At 43.4% G+C, this 24,519-nt stretch overlaps 1 protein-coding gene across 3 annotated transcripts in view; it reads right to left on the reverse strand.

Moving 5' to 3' along the window:
* Window positions 1–13,703: 13,703 nt before the first annotated feature.
* ATP7A (ATPase copper transporting alpha) overlaps window positions 13,704–24,519 on the reverse strand; it is a 119,070-nt gene continuing 108,254 nt past the window's right edge. For all 3 annotated transcript variants that reach the window (XM_002720131.5, XM_051827358.2, XM_051827359.2), the window contains 5 exons: window positions 23,927–24,069; window positions 21,720–21,923; window positions 20,737–20,854; window positions 17,362–17,464; window positions 13,704–17,010 (listed from right to left, as the gene is read on the reverse strand). In XM_002720131.5, the coding sequence (XP_002720177.2) occupies window positions 16,734–17,010; window positions 17,362–17,464; window positions 20,737–20,854; window positions 21,720–21,923; window positions 23,927–24,069 (845 nt within the window). In that variant the 3' untranslated portion in view covers window positions 13,704–16,733. The remainder of the gene's footprint in view (window positions 17,011–17,361; window positions 17,465–20,736; window positions 20,855–21,719; window positions 21,924–23,926; window positions 24,070–24,519) is intronic.

Below are 24,519 nucleotides of genomic sequence, written 5' to 3' on the forward strand. Positions count from 1 at the left end.
AGGTGGAAGGGACGGTAGCCAATCCGGGAAGAACCAGCAGCAAACCCGGGGAGGGCCGAGCAGACAAAAGAACAGCGCAGGGTCCTGTGTCGTTCCTCCGCGAAGAGGGGGAGCGACATAATGGTGCTGTGACTCGGATATGAAGCCTAGGCAGGGTTTAGTGTCGTTCCTCCATGAAGAAGGGGAGCGACATAATGGTGCCGTGACTCGGATAGGAAGCCTAGGCAGGGTTTAGTGTCGTTCCTCCATGAAGAGGGGGAGCGACAGGGCGGCGCTGTGGTGTAGCGGGTAGAGCCGCTGCCTGCAATGCTGGCATCCCATGTGGGTGCCAGTTTGAGTCCTGGCTGTTCCACTTCCAATCCAGCTCTCTGCTATGACCTGGTAAAGCATCAGAGGATGGGCCAACTCCTTGGGCCCCTGCACCCACGTGGTAGACCTGGAAGAAGCTCCTGGCTCCTGGCTTCAGATTGGCGCAGTTCCAGCCGTTGCAGCCAATTGGGGAGTGAACCAGCGGATGGAAGACCTCCCTCTCTCTCTCTCTGCCTCTCCTTCTTTCTCTGTGTAACTCTGACTTTCAAATAAATAAAATAAATCTTTTTTTAAAAAAAAAGCTACTGCAAATTGTTTAACTCTGCTTGACTTGGCAAGCCTGAGATTGTTTGAGGGCCACATGTTAAGGTACACTTAATTTTTTTATTTTTATTTTTTAAAGATTTTTTATTTTTATTTATTTGACAGGAAGAGTTACAGTCAGTGAGAGAGAGACAGAGAGAAAGGTCTTCCTTCCATTGGTTCACCCCCCTAAATGGCCACTACGGCCGGTGCTAGGCCAATCCGAAGCCAGGAGCCAGGTGCTTCCTCATGGTCTCCCATGGGGTGCAGGGCCCAAGCACTTGGGCCATCCTCCACTGCCTTCCCAGGCCACAGCAGAGAGCTGGACTAGAAGAGGGGCAACCAGGACTAGAACCCCGGGGCCCATATGGGATTCCGGCGCCACAGGCGGGGGATTAGCCAAGAGAGCCAGGGCGCAGGCCCTAAGGTACACTTCAAATAAGCCAGATGCAGAAAGGCAAAGACCACATGTTTTATCTCATATGTGGAAGTTAGTATACATATATAGAAAAAAAATATGGATTCCATATTATTTGGTATACAGATATTCCCCCCCTTTTAAGATTTATTTATTTATTTGAAAGGCAGAGTTAGAAAGGGAGAGAGAGTAAGATCTTCCATCTGAAGGTTCATGTCCCAAATGGCTGCAACAGCTGGGGTTGGGCCAGTCTGAAGCCAGGAGCCAGGAGCCAGGAGCTTCTTCTGAGCCTGCCATGTGAATGAAGGGGCCCAAGCACCTGGGCCATCTTCCACTGCTTTCCTAGGCACATTACCAAGGAGCTAGATTGGAAGTGGAACAGCCAGGACTCGAATAGGCATCCATATGGGATGCTGGCATACCCACTACACCACAGCACTAGCCCCATAGATATTTCTATACATAAACTTCATTGAATTATACCCCTTACAGAATGATATACCCTTATTTCATCACTGTATGATCCTTGTCATGAGTCACAGATAATGTAACTATTCCTGATTTCTAAAAAAATATAGTATATATGTGTATATACGTAATACTTACATATGAAGCAAATATGCCAAAATGTTAACAAATGTTAAATCTGTATATGATTGTTGAAATCTTCTTTATACTCTATTATTTGAAACATTTAAAATTAAAAGACCAACCCCCCCCCAAAAAAAAAAAGAAAAAGATGGACTTTAACAAAAATGAGTGCCAGGCAGCAAGTTAGAGTGCGTGGCAATCACATCACATGATGAACACTTGGGAAAACAGGACATGCTCTGCCAGGGTGAGAGATCTGGGAGGAGGAGTGGAAAATAAAAATCGTTTCATCTTATCTTTGTCAGCTATGACAACCTTTGGATAACAACAGAAACCTCCTCTTCCATTTTCCATGATCTCAACCAAACCACCTAAGCACTTGGCAATCAAATCATATGTTAAGAGCCCAGAAAATTTCATGATTCTGACATTTAGCTAATACACATTTTTCATTATTCTGCCACATCCAGGAATAAGATTAATTATGGGTTCCTCTCCTTGAAAAATTCATCTGCACAGTTGAGTTATTGGTTCCCTGGCTATTTTCTAGAATCATCCACTAACAAGCATATTTCTAGTGTTGTGCAGCACTGCCTAGTTGGTAAGCATGTCTGTCTTACACTGGTCAGAGGAAAGTAAGTTCTTCAGGTCATTCTCAGCTCCTGCAGCATCCAGTTGACAATAACAGTGCAGCATCAAGCAGAAGGCCAAGTAATGTATATAGAGCGGTCTACTAGAAAGTCATTCAGGGGTAAGCATTTGGTCTAGTGGTTAAGGTGCAAGTTAGGGGAGCTGGCGCTGTGGCACAGTAGGTTAATCCTCCGCCTCTGGCGCCGGCATCCCATATGGACACCGGTTCTAGCCCTGGCTGCTCCTCTTCTGATCCAGCTCTCTGCTATGGCCTGGGAAAGCAGTAGAAGATGGCCCAGGTCCTTGGGCCCCTGCACCTGCATTGGAGACTTGGAAGAAGCTCCTGGCTCCTGGCTTCAGATCAGCCCAGCTCCGGTCATCGCGGCCATTTGGGGAGTGAACCAGCGGATGGAAAGCCTTTCTCTCTGCCTCTTCCTCTTACTGTCTGTGACTCTCTCTCCTGAATAAATAAAAATAAACTCTTAAAACAAAATGCTGGTTAGGACACCTGTATTCCATACTGGAGTGCTTGATTTCATGTTCCAGTTCTGCTCCTGATTCCAGCTTCCTGCCAGTACAGACCATAGGAGGCAGTGGTGATGACTCAAGTACTTGGTTCCCTGCCATGCACAGAGTTCCTGGGTCCTAGCCCCTGACTTTAGTAAGCATTTGGGGAGTGAACCAATGGATGGGAGCTTGCATATGTGCGCGCTCTCTCTCTCTCCCTCACTCCCAAATGAATATTTTTAAAAAATCTTTAGAGAGCCATACACTTGGTGCATTTACTATTGTGGAGATAACAGGTATAAGACATAGCTTGAGCCAAGATCCTTCTCTTCTCTTGCCTTTTTTTTAAAGATTTATTTATTTATTTGAAAGTCAGAGTTACACAGAGAGAGTAGAGGCAGAGAGAGAGAGAGAGAGGCCTTTGATCTGCTGGTTCACTGCCCAGTTGGCCGCAACAGTCAGAGCTGTGCTGACCCGTAGCCAGGAGCTTCTTCTGGGTCTCCCACATGGGTGCAGGGGCCCAAGGACTTGGGCCATCTTCTACTGCTTTCCCAGGCCATAGCAGAGAGCTGGATCAGAAGTGGAGCAGCCGGGACTTGAACCAGCGCCCATATGGGATGCCAGCAGTGTAGGCAGCAGCTTTACCCGTTATGCCACAGTGTCAGCCCCACCAATTCGTTTTCTTAGGACTTTGTTCCTAAAAGTTGATTATGTTTAAAATAAAGAGCTACAGGGGTGGGCCCTGTGGCATAGCGAGTAATGCTGCCGCCTGCAGTGCCGGCATCCCATATGGGCGCCAGCTGCTCCACTTCCCATCCAGCTTTCTGCTATGGCCTGGGAAAGCAGTAGAAGATGGCCCAAGTCCTTGGGCCCCTGCACCCACATGGGAGACCCGGAAAGAGGCTCCTGGCTCCTGGCTTTAGATCAGCGCAGCTCCAGCTGTTGAAGCCAAGTGGGGAGTGAACCATCAGAGGGAAGACCTCTCTCTCTCTCTCTGCCTCTCCTTCTCTCTCTGTGTAACTCTGACTTTCAAGTAAAATAAATAAATCTTAAAAAAATAAAGAGCTAGAGCTAACCAAGCTAATGAATTTCCCAGGGTAAAGTAATTTAGGTCAGTTGACTATCTCCAGTTAAAAAAGTAGTTGCTGCTCATTTCCATCTCCCTGTCACTTGGCCATATATTAAAAACCATTTCTGTTTGAGCTTAAGAGAGAAGTGACTACAAATGGCCAATAAGCACATGACAAAATGCTCAGAATTACTAGCCATCAGTGAGATGCAAATAAAAACCACAATAAGGTCAGTTAGAATGGATGTTATCCAAAATCAAAAAATAAAAACAAATGCTGACAAGGTTGTGGAGAAGAAGGTACCCCAATACACTGTTGGTGGGAATGCAAATTGGTACAACCATTATGGAAACAATATGGAGATTCCTTAGAAAGCTAAAAATAGATCTACCATATGACCCATCTATTCCACTACTGGGAATATATCCAAAGAAAATGAAAGCAGCATATGAAAGAGTTACCTGCATTCCCATGTTTATAGCAACTCAACTCACAACAGCTACGATATGGAAATCAACCTAGATGGCCATAAAGAAAATGTGGTGGGGCTGTCACTGTGGCATAGCCGGTAAAGCCACCACCTGCAGTGCCGGCATCCCATATAGCCACCAGTTCGGGTCCCAGCTGCTCCACTTCCTATCCAGCTCTCTGCTATGGCCTGGGAAAGCAGTGGAAGATGGCCCAAGTCCTTGGGTCCCTGCACCCATGTGTGAGACCTGGAAGAAGCTCCTGGCTCCTGGCTTCAGATCGGCGCAGCTCCAGCTGTTGCAGCCAACTGGGGAGTGAACTAGCTGATGGAGGACCTCTCTCTCTCTGCCTCTGCCTCTCTGTAACTCTACCTTTCAAGTAGATCTTTTAAAAAAAGAAATAAAATGTTGTATACATACATAATCGAATTCTACTCACCATAAAAAAATGAAATTCTGTCTTTCACAACAAAATGGACACAGCTTGAGACCATTATGCTTAGTGAAATAAGCCAGTCCCAAACAATAAATGTTTTCTCTGATTTGTGGTAATTAACTCATAGAGTGCAAAAAATGTAATATGTATGGTTGAAATTGACAGTTTGAGATTTGATTATTATTTATAGCCCTTGTCTATACTCCTGAGGAACAGTGGTCTTTCTACTTACTACTTGTTGAATTTGTTATTTAGTGGAGGATTAAGCTTGTGATTCTAAAGTAAATTGAAAGTATGTCATTGCGAAAACGAAAAGAAGAACAAGGAAGGAAGAGGGAGGCTGGGAGGGAGAAAGGGAGGGTAGGGTGAGAAATAGCATTACGTTCTTAAAGCTGTACATATAAAACACATAAATCTGTTTCCCTTATATAAATTATAAAAATTTTTTAAAACAAAAAATTTAGGAATGGATTTAAAACTTTTTTTGCACCAAACTAAACTCATATTTTAGCTCAAACAAAAAATATAAATAAATAATGACATTTGTACTGGCTTTCCCAGAGGAAATGAGTGTATGGATGAGGCTTTATTTATGTCTGTCAAATCTCACCGGCAAAGTGTTTTGTGACTAATCCTAACTTGATCCATATAAGGAAAGAAATTCTGTGAAAGAGTTCCAGTTTACCAAATCTGATGTAGTATCAAGTCATTACTTCATTTATGAACCAAGAAAGCTGGTTTCCTTCAGCTATAAACTGCCAATTATATGGATTATTGTGAGGATAATGAGATGTCAGCATGTTGTAGCATATGAGAAATGAAACCTCAGTCATTTAAATAGAAAATTCTGCATTTTTGAAACACCCAAATTTCTATGTGTAGATGTTTTCCCTGAATTTGAATTCCATATATCCAATTGCCTACTTGACAGGTACTTAAGGTACCTGTCAAAATTATCAAAATTAGTCTAAAACAGACCTTTTTCAACTTTTTCTCTCTTGTGCCTCCCAAACTAGATCATTCCATTTACAGTTGTCTCCATTTTAGTAAGTGGCAGCTCTAGCCTTCTTAATGCTGACACCAAAAATCATAGGGTTGTCCTTGACTCCTCATTTTCTCCCACGCTGCACAATCAACCCATCAGGAACCACTAATGTCCGTTATCTCTGCATTCAAAAGCCACCTCCCCTGCTGCCACCCTATTTTGTCACTGAGCTGCATTATTGCCACTGTCTCCAAATTAAGCGCAGCCAGAGGAAATACAGAACACCAAGTTAAGCTTGTATTTCAGGGCTGCGCTGTAGCGCAGTGGGTTAACGCCCTGGCCTGAAACGCCAGCATCTCATATCGGCACCGGTTCTAGTCCCGGCTGCTCCTCTTCTGATCCAGCTCTCTGCTATGGCCTGGGAGAGCAGTAGAAGATGGCCCAAGTCCTGGGGACCCTGCACCCACGTGGGAGACCCAGAAGAGGCTCCTGGCTTCTGGCTTCGGATCAGCGCAGCTCCGGCCATTGCGGCCAATTGGGGAGTGAACCAGCGGATGGAAGACCTCTCTCTGCCTCTCCTCTCTCTGTGTAACTCTGACTTTATTTTTTTATTTTTTTTATTTTTGACAGGCAGAGTGGACAGTGAGAGAGACAGAGACAGAGAGAAAGGTCTTCCTTTTTGCCGTTGGTTCACCCTCCAATGGCCGCTGCGGCCGGCGTGCTGCAGCCGGCACAGCACGCTGATCCTAAGCCAGGAGCCAGGTTCTTCTCCTAGTCTCCATGCGGGTGCAGGGCCCAAGGACCTGGGCCATCCTCCACTGCACTCCCTGGCCACAGCAGAGAGCTGGCCTGGAAGAGGGGCAACCGGGACAGAATCCAGCGCCCCAACTGGGACTAGCACCCAGTGTGCCGGCACCGCAAGGCAGAGGATTAGCCTAGTGAGCCACGGAGCCGGCCCTCTCTGACTTTCAAATAAAAAAAAAGTTTATATTTCAGATAAACAACAGATAATTTTTTCAGTACATATCTCATGCTTTACCCTCTGCCTATGCTTCTCTTTTCTCACATCTCTCTGTGGCAAGTTCCCTCACTTCCTTCAAGTATTTCCTTAAATGTCAGCTTTTTGGCATGGCTTTCTCTGAACATCTCATTTTAAAAATATAGTACCCCTTCCCCAATATCCCCATCTCCCCTTCTCTGTTCAGCTTTTGTTCCATAGCAATCATTGCCATCTAACATATTATTTTTTATTTTTATTTTTTTAAATATTTATTTATTTGAAAGGCAGAGTTACACACAGAGAGAGAGGCAGAGAGAGCTCTTCCATCTGCTGATTCACGCCCCAATTGGCTTCAACAGCTGGAGCTGCGCCAATTCGAAGCCAGGAGCCAGGAGCCTCTTCCGGGTCTCCCACGTGGGTGCAGGGGCCCAAGGACTTGGGCCATCTTCTACTGCTCTCCCAGACCATAGCAGAGAGCTGGATTGGAAGTGGAGCAGCTGGGACTAGAACCAGCACCCATATGGGATGCCAGCGTCGCAGGCGAAGAATTAACCTACTGTGCCACGGCGCTGGCCCCTAACATTTTCTTAAGATTTATATTATTTATTTGAAAAGCACAGTGGGAGAGAGAGAGACAGAGAGAGAGAGAGAGAATCCATCCTCTATCCGCTAGTTCACTCCCCAAATGACTGAAAAAACCAGGGCAGGGATGATCCAAAGCAAGGAGCCAGGAGCTTCTTCTAGGTCTCCCACATGGGTAGCAGAGGCCTGGGCCATCTACTGCTGCTTTCCCAAGAGCATTAACAGGGAGCTGGATGGGAATTGGAGCAGCTAAGACTTGAACTGCATCCATATGGGATGCCAGTGTTGTAGGCACTAGCTTAACCCATTTTTCCACATTGCTGGCCCCATATTTCTTCAAGTTTATCTAGGCATCATGTAACTTTTACCCAGTTTGTGGGAGAAAGAGAAGAACGATGAGTAGCTAGTAGATGTAGGACCTTCACATATTTGTAGGCATTTCCAATTCATCCCCAGAGTGATAATGTGTGAAGGCAGTACTTTTTATATTTCAACACCCATAAAAGGCACCGGGGATTCTGTTAACATGCAGGTTCTGGGTCAGTTGATTTGGGGTGGAGCCTGAGTATTTGCATTTCCCACAAGCTCCCAGGTCATGCTGGTGGCCTGCAGACCACAGTGGGAGTAGGTGAGAAGACATCTGATTCATTTTCAAAGTCGCATGTTTAGCTGTGACTAGACAACTAGCTATCATAGCAGCTTGCAGATGTGTGAAAAGTGACACGTAGCTGGCTAGCATAACACCTGGAAAGTGCATGGCTGTTATTGCAGGATATTAGGCATGGCCAAAACAGCTAAAGCAAATGCAGGGAAGATTGCAACTCCACAGCACTCAGTGAGGGAGGAACTGGGGGAGGGACCTGCATACTAGGGAATAAATTGCTTGATGAAACTGCACCAGCTGTGCCTGCCTCCCTACCAGACACCTAATCTTGCAAGACCGTTACTAGGGTCTCACTTTCACTGCACTTCCTAAGTCCGAGGCCATTCTTTGAGTGGCCAGGTGAGGCTATTTCTCACAGAGTAGCAAGGTGCCAAGGCATTGCTGAGCCTGATCTCAGCCAATAGAACCCAAATGTGATCTGTTGGGAAACAGCGCCAGTGATTCCACTTAATACGGAACAGAGTAATTTGAACAGAGGCAGCTGGCTCATTAGGACTATTTGAAACAAGCCCTTTGCCCAACGCTTATGGTTTTAAAATATAACGATACATTCAGCAGGGCAGGTATTTGGCCAGCATCCCATATATGTGTGCCTGGGTTCAGTTCCTGGCTCCAGCTCCCAATTCCAGCTTCCTGCTAATGTAGGCACTGGTAGGAAGCAGTGATGGCTCAAGTAATTGGACCCCTGCCACCCACACCGGAGACCTGGATTGAGTTCCTGTCTCCTGGTTCTGGCCCAGGCCCAGTCCTAGTTGTTGCTGACAATGGGGAATGATCCAGCAGATAGCAACTCTTTCTTCCTGTATCTGTTTCTCTGCCTCTGAAATAATTTAAAAACATCTGCATTGGTAAAGAATGTACTCAGCTATGCCTCAGTGTAGGAGTGTTATTTCAGCTAAACGGGCACAAACGTGAAGAATAGCAATTATGGAGGAAAAGGGAAGGCTAACAGCACTGAATGTAAGGGCCCAAGGGATATGATGGGTGTAGGGAGCACTTGGGGCAAGCAGGGTGTTATTTTGGCCCTCCTCAAATCATGCCCTATGGGTGCTTCTTTGGGGGGGTTCTTTTTTTAAGATTTATTTAAAGATTTTTTAAAATATTTGTTTATTTGAAAGAGTTATACAGAAAGTGAAGGAGAGGCAGAGAGAGAGAGAGAGAGGTCTTCCATCCACTGGTTCACTCCCCAATTGGCCGCAACGACCAGAGTTGCGCCGATCCGAAGCCAGGAGCTTCTTCCAGGTCTCCTATGCAGATGCAGGGGCCCAAGGACTTGGGCTTCCTTCCACTGCTTTCCCAGGCCATAGCAGAGAGCTGGATCGGAAGTGGAGCAGCCAGGTCTCGAACCGGCACCCATGTGGGATGCCGACACTGCAGGCGGCAGCTTAACGTGCTATGCCACAGCACCGGCCCGCCCCCCCCGGGGGGGGGGTCTTAAAATCAAAAGAAATAATCTTCCAAATGAGCAACTCACAATTTAGGCAGCTCTAACTTCAGTTAGACCAATAGATGACCTACACACCCAAGTGGCTGTGGCTGGACTGTCTTCCCATCCCCATGCTCAGGCCAAGGAAATAACAGCAACCATTTGCACTGTCCATTTGACGTTTTAGAAATATCACCATTATTGCTAAGTCTCACAATGTTGTAGGCAGGCATCAGGATAAAATTGACCACGCCTTCACCACACCCCTGTGTGACCTCATGCCCCTACTTGACCACACCTGTATGCTCACCTGCCAGCCCTTTATCCCTTTTGCCTCTTTCAACACTGCAGATCCTTGCTGCCCCACTCATTTGGGCGCATGACCTTTGGGCCACCCGCCCCATGCCTTCCGGCCTGCATGCTCCTCCACGTGGCTGGCTCCTGGTACTTGGTATGAATCCAGATTTATCTCTCAGAGCCCTCACTCTCCTAAGCATTTCTCTCATTAAAAAAAAAGATTAAAACTTATCATGCTGCCTCGTTTATTCGTGCCACTATTCAGAATTCTCTGAATTCATGGCAAGAACCACAAGGCTTACTAATATTCCAAATTTATTAATAAGTACCCGGTAACAACAATTCTGCAAAGTGGGTATTGGTATACTCCTTTTGCACTGAAAAAACTAAGTTCAGAAGCCCAGCATTGTGGTGCAGCGTGTTAATTCACCACCTATAATGCCAGCATCCCATATTGGAGCACTGGTTCAGGTTCCCATTGCTCTGCTTCCAATCCAGCTCCCTGCTAATACACCTAGGAAAGCAGCGGAAGATGACCCCAGTGCTTGGGCCCCTGCCACCCATGTGGGAGACCCAGATGAAGTTCTTGGCTCCTGGCTTTGGCCTGGTCCAGCCTCAGTTGGTCGGTTGTGGCAGATCAAAGATCTCTCACTCGTTATTTTTTCTCTTTCTCTCCCTCCCTCCCTCCCTCCCTTTCCCCATCACTCTGCCTTTCAAAACAAATAAATCTTTTGAAGAATAGAAAAACTGAAATTTAGTCATATTAGGTAACTTGCTCATGGTCACTATGGTAGGCAGAATAAGAGCACCCCAAAGATGTTTCTGTCTTAATCTCTAGAATCTGTGAATAGGTTACCTTACATAGCCAAAGGCACTTGGCAGATATAATTGAATTAAGGCTCATGACAAAGGGAAATCTTCCTGGATTATCTGAGTAGACTCAGTGTGATCACACAGGTCATTATAAGAGGGTAGCAGGAGGCTCAGATATAATAGCAGAAAATAGGACAATGAAATAAGATGCGACACAATGAGGGAGCTATGAGTCAAGGAATGCAAGCAGCCTTTATGAGCTAAAAAAGTCAGCACACTATATTCTCCCCAGAGCCTGCAGGAGGAAAACAGCCCTGCCTATACCTGGATTTTATTCCTGAGACCCATTTCAGACTACTGACTGCCAGAACTGTAAGATAACACATTAGTATTGTTTTAATATACCAAGCGTATTGTAACCTGTCACAGCAGCAGTGGGAAACCAACATAGTCATTCACCAAGCTATTAAGAGGTAGAATTGGTACTTTGCAAATAAATCTGGTGGATTCCAAACCAGTGCTTTCTCCATCATTATGGGGACGTGGCAGTTTTAAAGAAACCATGGATGCAAAAGTGGAAGGTAAAAAGCTGCAAAAAACAGTAACAGCTGAGGAGAGCGACCTTGGGGTCTTCTTGCACCAAAATAACCTCTTCCAATGTGGCCTGATTGTTTTTACTTCAATAGTTAGAAAATCATTTAGATTGGGGCTGGCGTTGTGGCATAGCAGGTAAGCTGCTACTTAAAACGCCAGCATCCCATATGGGTGCCATTTCATGTCCTGGCTGCTCCCCTTCTGATCCAGCTCCCTGCTAGTGGCCTGGGAAAACAATGGAAGATGGCCCAGGTGCTTGGGCCCCTGCACCCGCATGGGAGAAGCTCCTGGCTTCAGCCTGGCTCAGCGTGAGCCATTGCAGCCATCTGGGGGAGTGAACCAGCAGATGGAAGATCTATGTGTGTGTGTGTGTCCTTCTCTCTCTGTAACTCTTTCAAAATAAATAAATCTTTAAAAAATGAAAGTCATTTAGACTGAAAAATACTCTTTATTGCAAATACCTCTGGCAAGATCTGAAGTTCACTGGCACTTTAGGATAGATTCAGTTCAGCTCAGTTTTTGTCTTCTACTTGGTGATGAAAACTGTAATGGAGAAATCGGAGGTTTCATTGGGTGAGGTGAAACAAGTGATTTTAAAGTAATGGCAGCACTTCCGTTTATAAATAGGCCTTGGGGGCCAGGTGGGTACCGACGATGATAAGCTTGGGGTCACTTGAGGGCAACAGTACAGTATGCCAAAGATTATTCAGCCTATTGCCAACTTTTCCAGAGATGAGACTGATTATATGGAAGTTTTCAGATTTTTTACATGGCATGGCCCTCTTTACACTAGAAATTTTCACTTATACCTTGTCCTCAAGAGCTTTGCCTTTCAGCTCATTTCCACAAGTGTGAACTCATACTTCTTTTTTAAAAAAAAGATTTGATTTGAGAGGCAGAGTTGGAGAGAGAGAGAGAGAGAGGTCTTTCATCCACAGACTCACTCTGTAAATGGCCAATCTGAAGCCAGGAGCCAGGAGCTTCCTCCGGGTCTCCCACGTGGGTACAGGAGCCCAAGCACTTGGGCCATCTTCCACTGCCTTCCCAGGCCATCAGCAGGGAGCTGTAGAGGAAGTGGAGCAGCCAGGACTCGAACTGGTGCCCATATGGGATGCCGGCACTGCAGGAAGAGGCTTTAAGCCTGAGCCCATACATCTGAAGGTGCAGCTGTTAAGCAAGTGGAGCTGGCTGGTCCGGGCCAAACGTGTGAGGCAACTCTGATTCTCTGTATCTATTTGAATTCCAGGAAGGCCTTTAATGCTTTAACACAGCAAGCTTGTTTTCCAACAGGAAGGTTTTCGAAACCTCACCTGGGAGGTTGCTATCATTGCACATCCTACGCATTCCCTCCCCCAATCCTATTTCATCACCTGAGTAATACCAAGGATTTGGAGGGAAATGCAAGTAAGTTTCAAACCCTCTCCTGAACTCAAAAGTGTTTGGTATGGGAACATATCTTGGGTGGGATCTCCAAATGTACTCTATGGGGCTCACTAAAAGCTTTCTCTGTTGAGCTCACTGGGGATGGGCATACTGTCAAGAATGTATTAGAGGGGCTGGTGCTGTGTTGTAGTGGGTTAAAGCCTTGGCCTGCAGCGCTAGCATTCCATATGGGCACTGGTTCTCTCTTCTTCTGATCCAGCTCCCTGCTAATGTGTCTGGGAAAGCAGTGGAAGATGGCCCGAGTGTTTGGGCCCCTGCACCCGCATGGGAGATCTGGAAGAAGTTCCTGGCTCCTGGCCTGGGATCAGCCCAGCCCTGGCGTTATGGCCATTTGGGAAGTGAACCAGCGGATAGAAGACCCCCCCTCCCAACCCCGTCTCTACCTCTATGGAAGACACCTCCACCCCCCTCTCTTCTTCTGTAACTCTTTCAAATAAATAAATCTCTTTTTTTAACGAATGTATTAGAAGTCACAAAGGAAATGAGGACAGTTACATTCTTTCTTAGTTTCTGATCTTCACTACATGGTATGCCAGGAGGAATAGAGCCCAGAGGAAAACAGATTTGTTACCTCTCACCTTATTCCCTGTGGTGCGGCCTCCAATCCTGCCCTACTGCAGATTAATAGTTGGGAGAAAAAACCCTAGAAACACAGCAAGGGTAGTCTGGAACTGCTGGTAGAAGGGGTTGGATGATTTAACAAAAGAGACATGGACAAAAAACTTTTTTGACAGCACTATAATTATAAAGTTCAAGGCACATCCTTGGCAGAAATATGATCAGTTACATGCTTATGGAAAAACAAACTACTGAAGATCTTGAATACAGTAGATGAATATTGCACAATATCGTCCACTGTTGTTTTGGGTACCAAACAATGTTTAACAATGCTTAGCTAAACATTTCTTTAACTGAAAACATAAGGTTGAGACGCCTGGTTTTGGCTATAAATGGCACTTATTATCAATTATCAGGAAAAAAGGTCTTTTAACTGAAGAGCAAGAATTCAATTAGTGAAGCTTTGTGCTTTCTCTAGTTACTCATACCAGATTGGGGGATTGCAGAAAGCTAGTGTAAAAATAAGTATTAATTTGGCACTAATCTATCTTTTTATATTTGGTAAAATAATACTTTTAATATAGAAAAGTAAGAAAACAAAAAACCAAAATGGAGTGATTACAGCAATGTCTTTATTCTTTTTAAAACTAACCAGTAACCAGATGCCTCACCCAAAGAAAATAACAAAATAGAGTAAAATAAATATCAAGAAAAATCATTTTAAAGCAAGATCCCCAAGTAATGGAAAAAATTCTCTAACACATTTTTGATTTTAAGCTGTGTACAGAAAATATATACACACTAAAATTTTTGGAGACGTCTACAGTGCTATTTTTTTAGCATTTTGGACATATGAATGAAGAGTATTTTAATAAAATTAAAGCACAATATAAAATTATTTGTTCACAAGGCATCAAATTTAACATTCTAAAATGTTGACACTAAACTAGGAAAAATAATATTTCTATTCTTCATAACTGACAACCACACTTCTTTAGACTACAATACTAAACACTTTAGTTGTGTTTTAATATTTAAAATTCAAAAGGCATCTTTGGATATTTACGTTAAAGGTGCCCCACAGTTGAGTCTGAACCAACACTGGACATTAAGGTGTTATCTTCAGACTGGGGGCATGGTTGCTGAATGAACAAAGAGTGATAAAGAGATACAAATAAAGAACTTCAAATATCAAATTTAAACATAAATCTACTTTCTAATATGTGTGTACATATATCTGTATATATGTATGTTTGTGAATAAACATACACACATTGACACACATTAAATTTGTTCTCACTAGTGGTAACTAGTTACTTAAAGCTAGTTACTAAGTGAAAGCTACATTTTTAAGTCTATCTGTAAATCACCTCTCTCTCATGTGAATGCAGCTTCTCTCTGAAGCTAATGGAAGTTCCAGGTTATAAAAAGGACTTGTAGAGAATGCAAAGGTGGCTATAGATATTTAAAGCACAACTCTTTCTAAACAGTATGTTTTCTGTTGTTGTAGTAAGAGCTGAAATTACATCCTTGATTATTCCCAGACCATGAGCTGCCACTTCCACTGTCCTATGACATGTATCTGGTGCCCAGACATGCCTCAATCACACACATAATAATAAAAGTAGTAACTGGCTATGTTCAAGTGCTTTAGAGAGAGAGAGAGAGAGAGAGAATATGAAAGAGGGAAGGGGGAATCTTCTTTTCATAATTTGGCCCTAGAGTAAGAAATATCAACTTTACATTTGTCATATCAGCTGGGCCACCTGAATCAAAATAAGAAACAAATATTAAAACTCAAATTGGAGGCATGGAAGATGACATACGCATTGTTCTACAAAAGAGCTTATGACACCCATCTCACTCATAATTCATTAAAATAGGTTAAAATGGATTAATAGCACCTTCATCAAAAGTTTCAGTTCTCTCTTAAAGATAGCTGAGCTAGAAATTAGATCATTTCCAAATCTGGAAACACAGTATAGAATAATGTAAACGTGTGTGTGTGTGTGTGTGCGCGCGCACGCACGCATAAGGACAAAAGACAAAGGTAGCAGGAGAGGAGGAAACCTATCCCTCACCCCCACCTGATTTTGGACTCTGCTCTATCAAGATGATTTTTTATATTTATCACTGACCTCATGGGAGAAAAGAACTAACATTTATTCAGTATAAATCCTATGTAACGGGCATTGTGCTAGTAGCTTTTACCTAAGACAACAGGAACGAAATGTCTGGAATTTACTTATGAGTTCTCTTCATTCACATATTCTACACATGAAATCCATCTTGCAATTAATAGGGAAACTTAAATAGTCATGCAAGTACCAGCTTTCTGAGCCATGTTTCAGTTCCCAGGCACTCAAGAGGGGGTTTTCTAAAATCATATGGCAATGGGAATAAACCCCTACATTTGCCAACCACACAAATTAGCAAGTGCAAACATCTTAAATTGAAGTAGACATTTGACTAAAAGGGATGATAAGATAGGAAAATTCTAATTTCTGTATCACAATTGACCATATTTTTGGTAAAAGCAGTATTGTGAAATAGCATTATTTTAAAATCGTTTTGAGAGCCTGAGACACTAAAAGATAATTAAAATATATTAAATTTTATATGCCAGCAAAGTGATTGTATTCTATTGAAAAAAGATGGATCTAGTGAATCCAGGTAATTGTGTATGACCCGTATCTGTTAAAGATAATAGTGTTTATCTTTGAAAATCTTTTGAGCGGGAGAGGCTCAAACATTAACTTTCTGGAGTGAGACTCATAGATTACACCAAAAACAACTTACAGATGAACTTAGCTGGAGTGAATTCAAAGCTAGCACAGAGAAGAGATAGATGGAAGACTTTGATGTATTTTTTATAACAATGGGAAGATGGGAGGCAGGGAACCCTATAGACCCTTCAAGGGCTTTTGAACTACAGAATTTTAAAACGCAACAAGATACTGCAAAAGTTGTCAGTTACTTTTATCAATGCAAAGCCACCTAACGTGGCTCACTGGAAAGCAGATAATGAAAGATATATCTTAGAGTATGTCAGAGTATCTAAAAAAACAACTTGGAGGACAAGGACAAGGATACAGGAAAAGCAAGGAGCAAAGACGAAAGCCTGCAATAAATAAGGCACATCTACTTTTAAACAGCTTCAACTGTTACCCTTCTAAAACTAGATGCTTTATACAGTGCTTCGAAAGCCACTACTTCCACATGGGGCAGGGATACGGGCTCAAGAATAGTCTCAAGGTCATGCTCTCAAATCTGCAAAATGTTATTTATCCTCTTCTTGGGCTTGTTTTTTTTTTTTTTTTTTTTTTGGTCAAATAAAAAATATCTATCACTTCAGCAGTCTCTACTTGTAGGGCTTGTTGTAAACCCCACTGCTCTTCCTTATCTGTTGCCAGTGAAAACAAAGACTGCTGGAAAATAATGTGAAGTAAAGCTAGGTTCAGAGCTGATGCCCTGGAAAAAGTATTTTTGCCATAAGACAAATGCTACTCAAAAAGAATCAGTAATGTAAGAGCATGAGATCCATAGAAAATCCTTCCAATTATTTCAAGGAGCTAAGGCGGAGTTATGAACACTGCGTCCAAGTAAAGCAAGCGGAAGTAGCGGCACTGTGTGTGGCCTTTTACAGTGTGGTGTCGTCATCCTCCCTGAAGTCTCCCACAAGGAGTGAGTGCTTGTCAGGCTCACTGGTAACAACACTGTTTAAGGAGCGCTTATCAGACAGTAGTGAGTTTATGGAAGCTCTGCTGTAATTAACAATCCGGTCCAGCAAACCCAGTTTAGGAGAATTTCTTGAGGTGTCATCTATTCCGACGTGCACGCTGATCTCTGAAGGACTCTTCTGTCCTATCTGGCTCTGGGCATGCAGCTCATAATTCTCGTAGGTTGGTTTCCTGTAACTGGACACATGAAAGGCATACCAAATGTGAACTGGATGCTTGCACGTGCACAAATGGAAGAAGATTTCTCTGGTATGAAATGTGCAAACGTGGACAGTGCCAGGAAATAGCTCGAAATCAATTGTGGGGAATCACATGATTAGAAATCCTACTTCTCAAAGCCAGCCAGCGTCCTCAATTTTACCCCGCTTGGCGCTTGTGCTTGCTATACATAAACTACATGCGGTGACAATCACAAAACTAATCTGTATTAGCAGCTAATAATTTTTATTAAGAATAAAACCTATCAACACTGATTATGGATGATAAAAGGAACACAAAATACCAAGGTGAACACACCATAATACTTACAGTTTAAGGAAGAGAGAAGAAAGTACCACGGAAACAGATGAAGCAGCCATTGCTGCAGACCCCATCCAGGGCTGTAAAACCAAACCAACGGGCATAAAAACTCCTAGGAAACAAGTTTGGATTAGTTAGATAGATAGCACCAAATAGATTACCAATGTTTTTCTAATACAGTCATATACAGTATTTATTTATTTGATATTTCTTCAGAATGGTGAGGATTTATGTTGTCCGTTTTTCACTAATAGAGTGTTGCTGTGAACATTCTTGTGCATGTCTTCCTGTTCCCATGTTTGAGAACTTCTCTGGAATCTATACTAAGGGTGAAAATTCTGGGTCATAACATGGGCAGATCTCTAATACTAGGCAAATACTCATCAGTTGTTCTCCATAGTGAATGTACCAGTTCACAATCCTACCAGCAGTGTATGGGTGTTCATGTTGGGCAAACTCATCTACCCTTCATTATGTTTTTTGATTTTTACAAAAAAGACATTTTATTTGAAAGGCAGAGTTGGGGCTGGTGTTGTGGCTTCCACCTGGTGAACCAGCAGATGGAAGATCTCTCTCTCTCTCTCCCTCCCTCCCTCCCTCCCTCTTAAAAAATTATTTTTTATTTATTTGAAAGGTGGAATGACAGAGAGAGGGACAGAGAGAAGGAGAGAGATCTTCCATCTGCTGGTTCACTCCACAAGTGGTAGCAATGGCCAGGCCGAAAAGCCGGGAACTCCACCCTTGTCTCCCATGTAGGTGGCAGGGGCCCAAGTACTTGGGCCACCTTCTGCTGCTTTTCCAGGGGCATTAGCATGGACTTGGATCAGAAGTGGAGCAGCCAGGACTTGAACAGGCACTCTGATATGGATGCCAGCATGGCAAGTGGTGGCTGAACCTGCTGTACCACGATGCTGGCCTCTACCCTTGATTTTGACAGACGTGGTTTTCTTAAAGATTTATTTATGGGGCCAGAGCTGTGGCATAGCAGGTTAAGCTGCCACCTGTAGGACCAGCATTCCATATAGGTGCTGGTTAAAGACATGGCTGCTCCACTTCAGATCCAGCTCCCTGTTACTGTGCTTAGGAAAACAGCAGAAGATGGCCCAAGTGCTTGGGGCCCTCCACCCAAATGGGGGGCCAGGAAGAAGCTCCTGGCTCCTGGCTTCAGATTGATGCAGTTCTGGCTGCTGAGGTCATCTGGGGAGTGAACCAGCAGATAGAGGAACTCTCTCTGTCTCTCTGTAACTTTGCCTTTCAAATAAATAAAAGGCAGAGAGAGAGAGGGAGAGGGAGAGGGAAGGGGAGGGGGAGGAGGAGAGGGAGACAGGAAGAGGGAGGGAGAGGGAGAGAAGGGGAGAGAGAGAGAGAGAGAGAAACATGCTTCCATCTACTGGTTTACTCCCCAAATGGCTGCAATGGCTGGAGCTGGCCAAAGCCAGAAGCCTGAACCTCCATGCAGGTCTCCTTCATGGGCAGCAGGGGCTCAAGTACTTGGGCCATCTTCTCATCTTTTGCTGCTTTCTCAAGTACATCAGCAGGAAGCTGGATTGGAAGCAGAGCAGCCAGGACTCAAACTGGCACCCATATGGGATGCTGCCATTGCAGGCTGTGGCTTAACCCACTACACCACAACACTGGCCCCTTGACAGATATTTTAATGTTTGCCCATCTAAGGGAGATGAAATAGATTTATTGCACTTTTATTTTTATGTGCTTGCCTGAATTTTTCTACTTTTCTATAGCAATCAAATATTACTTGTTTAATTTGTTAAAAATACTTGTTTCATGAATTAGTCTTACTGGAATTAGATTGTTCTTTTACTCTTCATGCTCACAGCATCTGTATAACTTTGCTGATAAACAGTTTTGTAAGTGTTATGTCATTTCACAGCTTTCTCTGGCTCTCAAATCAGGGAGAATAAGAAGAAAGTTATAACTATTTCTCTTTTGTCATTACAAAGTCCTACCAAATCTCTAAATTTAGGAGATTCTCAGAACCCAAATAAACAATTTTAAAGGTACTTTTTCTTGGTTATATTCTTTCATTTAATTGCTCTCTAATATAGTCTCTCAGCATAAAAAAAAATTTGTTGACTATAATAGAATGTTAAGTGATTGGGCCAGCACTGTGGCGTAGCAGATAAAGCCGCCGCCTGCAGTGCCAGCATCCCATATGGGCACTGGTTCATGTCCCGGCTGCTCCACTTCCAATACAGCTCTCTGCTATGGCCTGGAAAAGCAATAGAAGATGGCCCAAGTCCTTGGGCCCCTGCACCTGTGTGGGAGAATTGGAAGAAACTCCTGGCTCCTGGCTTCAGATTGGTACAGCTCCAGCTGTTGCAGCCAACTAGGGACTGAACCAATGGATAGAAGACCCCCCCCTGCCCATCTCTCTCTGTCTCTCCTTCTCTCTCTGTGTAACTCTGACTTTAAAGTAAATGAATAAATCTTTAACAAAAAATAGAATATTAAGTGAAAAGCAGAAAATTCTCAGTACATGACAATCCCATTTAACAAGACAAAAACTGATGTAGAGTATGAAAGACTGGAAAGAAATAACACTAAATGCCAACAGTGGTTGTATTTGTGTAGTGAGTCCAAAGTTTGTTCTCCTCAGCAAAAAAAAAAAAATTAATAAGCAAATCCATACATGAATGCAAGTGTATGGAAAAAGAGATGAAGCAAGGTGACAAAATTGGTGCAGTTACCTGAAGGACATAGGCATTGACTGTATCAGTTGTTTCAATGTTTATGTAGGTTTGACATTTTTCAAAATATAAAGTCAGAGGGAAAAAATAAAAGAAACCTATCAGAATGTTCATAGATTTTTTTGGCTCCAACAAACATTGCTGAAAATCAAAACTACTGGGGCTGGCACTATGGCATAGTGGGTAAAGCCGCCACCTGCAGCGCTGGCATCCCATATGGCCACAGGGTCGGGTCCTGGCTGCTCCACTTCCAATCCAGCTCTCTGCTATGGCCTGGAAAAGCAGTAGAAGATGGCCCAAGTGCTTGGGCCCCTGCATCCACGAGGGAGTCCCGGAGGAAGCTCCTGGCTCCTGGCTTCGGATCGGCATAGCTCCAGCCATTGCGGCCAGTTTGGGAGTGGACCATCAGATCAGATGGAAGACCCCTTTCTCTCTCTCTCTCTCTCTCTCTCTCTCTGCCTCTCCTCTCTCTGTGTAACTCTGACTTTCAAATAAATAAATAAATCTTTCAAAAAAAAAAAAAAAAAGAAAATCAAAACTATTTTAACATTACTTGTCAACATACCAGTGGGCTACATATAAAAACTAAACTCAAAACAAATAGTAAGAAGACTAAACTTCCAAAATGTTGGGTCTCTAAAGACTTCAGTAGATTAAAGTAATACTAGTCACATACCAGCAGCTATGGGAATTCCGACCAGATTATAAATTAGAGCAAAGACAAAATTTATCCGAATCCTCTTGACTGTCTTCCTTGACAAGTCAATGCTCGCCACTACATCCAGAAGATCATTCTGAAAACAGAAATATTTGTGATATTAGAGACTCTAATTTTTTTTATTTTTTTTTTTTTATTTTTTGACAGGCAGAGTGGACAGTGAGAGAGACAGAGAGAAAGGTCTTCCTTTGCCGTTGGTTCACCTTCCAATGGCTGCCGCGGCCAGCGCACCATGCTGATCCGATGGTAGGAGCCAGGTACTTATCCTGGTCTCCCATGGGGTGCAGGGCCCAAGGACTTGGGCCATCCTCCACTGCACTCCCTGGCCACAGCAGAGAGCTGGCCTGGAAAAGGGGCAACCGGGACAGAATCCAGCGCCCTGACCGGGACTAGAACCCAGTGTGCCAGCGCCGCAAGGTGGAGGATTAGCCTAATGAGCCGCGGCGCCGGCCAGAGACTCTAATTTAACTAGTAATTTTTGCATTTGATACTGCATATATTAAAGATTATGCGTACCTTGGGGTAATTTGTAAGTTAACTACAAATTTCATATATTGCTAAAACTTTGAGTCAGCCATGGAAGATGATTTTCAGGAATTTTTCTCAAGGTCCTGAAAATACTTTTAGGGTTATATGCTGGTACAGGGATTAAATCTCATTGAAAGAATGTCAACAAATATTTTTTGAAGATTTTATTACAAATACATTCCTAACTCATTCTTCATGCTGGAAGCATATCATTTTTACTTGCTTGGCTAGACTGAGAATGTTAGGAGGCAGTTAGTAAGATTTCCCATACTCTCACCCCAAATTCTCAAAATCTCAATGGCTAGGAGCATGGGAACTAGCCCAGAATCACTGTGCTCCACATACTTTACAACACCATCAGTGACTATGGTGATCCATCTCACACTCCTCAAAGGTCAGACCATAGGACTTACCCTTATCAAAACCACATCAGCTGCTTCAATGGCTACATCTGTACCTGTGCCTATGGCAATTCCAACATTAGCCATGGCCAGAGCCGGGGAGTCATTGATTCCATCTCCTACCATTGCTACCCGTTTCCCCTCCTCCTGAAGTTGCTTCACCTTAGCAACCTTGTGAGAAGGTAGAACTTCAGCAAACACCTTTGTAATGCCAACCTATGTGAAGAAAACAAACTCAACTCATTTCAAGAAATAATGGGTATCTGAAACATAACTAATAGTGGGCCATCATTTTTCACCCACCACATATCTAGATTTTTCCCCAATTTTTAAAGATTTATTGATTTGATTTGAAAGGCTTTGAGAGAGCCAGAGAGAGAGAGAGAGAGAGAGAGCGAGCCAGAGAGAGAGAGCGAGCTATGGAAAAAGAGAGGGAGAAGGAGAGGGGGAGGGGGAGGGGGAGGAGGAGGGGAGGGGGAAGGAGGAGAGATAGAGAGAGGGAGAGGGAGAGAGAGAGAGAGGGAGAGAGAGAGAATTGATGCCATCTGCTGGTTCACTCCCCAAATGGCCACAATAGCCAAGGCTGGGCCAGGCTGAAGCCAGGAGCCTGTAACTCCATTCAGGACTCCCATGTCAGTAGCAGGAGCCCAAGTACTTGGGCCATCTTCCTCTGCTTTCCCAGGCACATTAGCAAGGAGCCAGATCAGAAGTGGAGCAGCCGGGACTCAAACTGGTGTGCCCATATTGGATGCCAGCAATGCAGGCAGCAGCCCAACCTGCTAGACACAGGCCCCTACATATCTAGATTTTAGAAGACCAACAATATGCAGTGATAATGTAGAAGAGTGAACTCTCTCACACATTGTTGGTAATTGTATAAATTGGTTCTTTTTGGAGGGCATTTGGCAGCCTCTACATGGCACATCATTTGATCAAGAAATTCCACTTCTAGCTATATTTTAAACACATGTTCAAGAATGTTCATTACTGCCCTGTTTGCAACATCATTTTCAAAATCACCTAAATGTCCATCATCAGGGGACTGGTTAAATAAATTATGATACATCCATACAATCAAAGTCCACACATGGGGCCAGCATCTTGGTATGGCAGGTAAAGCCACCACCTGCGATGCCAACATCCCATATGGGTGCCAGTTCATGTCCTAGCTGTTCCACTTCTGATCCAGCTCCCTGCTAAAGGCCATGGAAAAACAGTAGAAGATGGCTCTAGTGCTTGGGCCCCTGCCACCCATGTGGGAAACCCAGATGAAGCTCCTGGCTTCAGCCTAGCGCAGTCTGGCTGTTGCAAACATCTGGAGAATGAACCAACGGATGGAAGATCTCTCTCTCTCTCTCTGTTAACTCTTTTAAATAAATAAAATAAATCTTTAAGAAAAAAAGAAGTCCATACAGCAATGTAGAAGGAGTGAAATAACTTTATATGTTCTGACATAGACAAAGATCTGAGGCATACTATTAAGTGAAAAAAAGCAAACTATTGAATAATCTATACAAAATGACCCAACCAATGTTGAAAATACCACAGTGATATATTTGTATATGAACATACACACATATGAAAAAGCAGAGAGGTGAGGACTAGCAAGGGAGCATGGGAAAAGGATGACAAATTTTTTACTTCATAGCCTTCTGTATTATTTTATATGAGAATAAATTAATAAATTAATTGCTTGTGTTATATACTAGAAGAGGAAAGACCTTCCAAAGTAGAAAAGGCTGAAGAACTTTGGAGGCAAGGCAAATGTGGGGGTCAGGAGCAAAACAATGGTTATGTCAAAGTGATACACCAGGAAATACATCAGTAGCATTCATGATGGATGTGAAAAGGATTTGCATGTAGCTATTGTCATATTTCAGGCATGAGATGATGAGAGCCTGGCTTAGGTTGGCAGCACTGGCAAAGAATACGAGCAACATTTCAAAGGAAGCATCAACAGGAAGGGGAATACAATGTCACTCAGGCATCCCACGAGCTAAGCAAATACCTTTTCACTGACTACAGTAATACACAAAGCCCAAAGTCCTTCCAGCATAGGCTGCTGATTCTTCTTCAAGGGACTAGGTAGGGCTACTCAGTGCTAATGAAAATAACAGGCATTGTGAATTTCTTAGCATCTGAAGACAAGAAGTAAAATGTATATGAAGCATCAGAAGATATCACATGTTCCCATCCCAACAGCTCAGTAAACCACTTACCTGAGATGCAATCGATCTGGCTGTTTTACTGTTGTCTCCAGTCATCAGAACTACCTCTAAGCCCATGGATTTCAGAATATGGACAGCCAATTCTGCCTCAGGCTTCACTGTGTCAGCAATGGCTATCAAGCTGCACAGTTCATCTAATATGGAAACAGCAGGAGAGTTTGAAACATAGTGAGAATAATATTTTGATTTAAAATTCCAGAAAGAAACGAATTTCATTATACAAAGTTGTTCTCTGACCCACACAAGCTTTAAACCAAAAAAAAAAAAAAACTTGTGCGATACCTTGGTTTTCTAGATAGTGAAAGATGCTTTTCTTTTCTTTGGACATGTACTTTCCAATAACCTCAAAATGCATTTGCTAATTTAAAGGCAAATCAAACTGAAAATTAAAACACTTCATTTTAAGGTGAAGGGAGGTGAATGAAGACAAAGCTGGCATTTTATACTAGGAGGAAAAAAAAATCACTGTACTTTTGATTCTATTTTAGAAAAACAAAAGTAAAGGGGCTAGCCTTGTGGTGTAGTGGGTAAAGCCACTACCTGCAGTGCCAGCATCCCATATGGGTGCTGGTTAAAGTCTGGCT

This window comes from Oryctolagus cuniculus, chromosome X, assembly GCF_964237555.1.
Source record: "Oryctolagus cuniculus chromosome X, mOryCun1.1, whole genome shotgun sequence".
Classification (NCBI taxonomy): Eukaryota; Metazoa; Chordata; class Mammalia; order Lagomorpha; family Leporidae; genus Oryctolagus; species Oryctolagus cuniculus.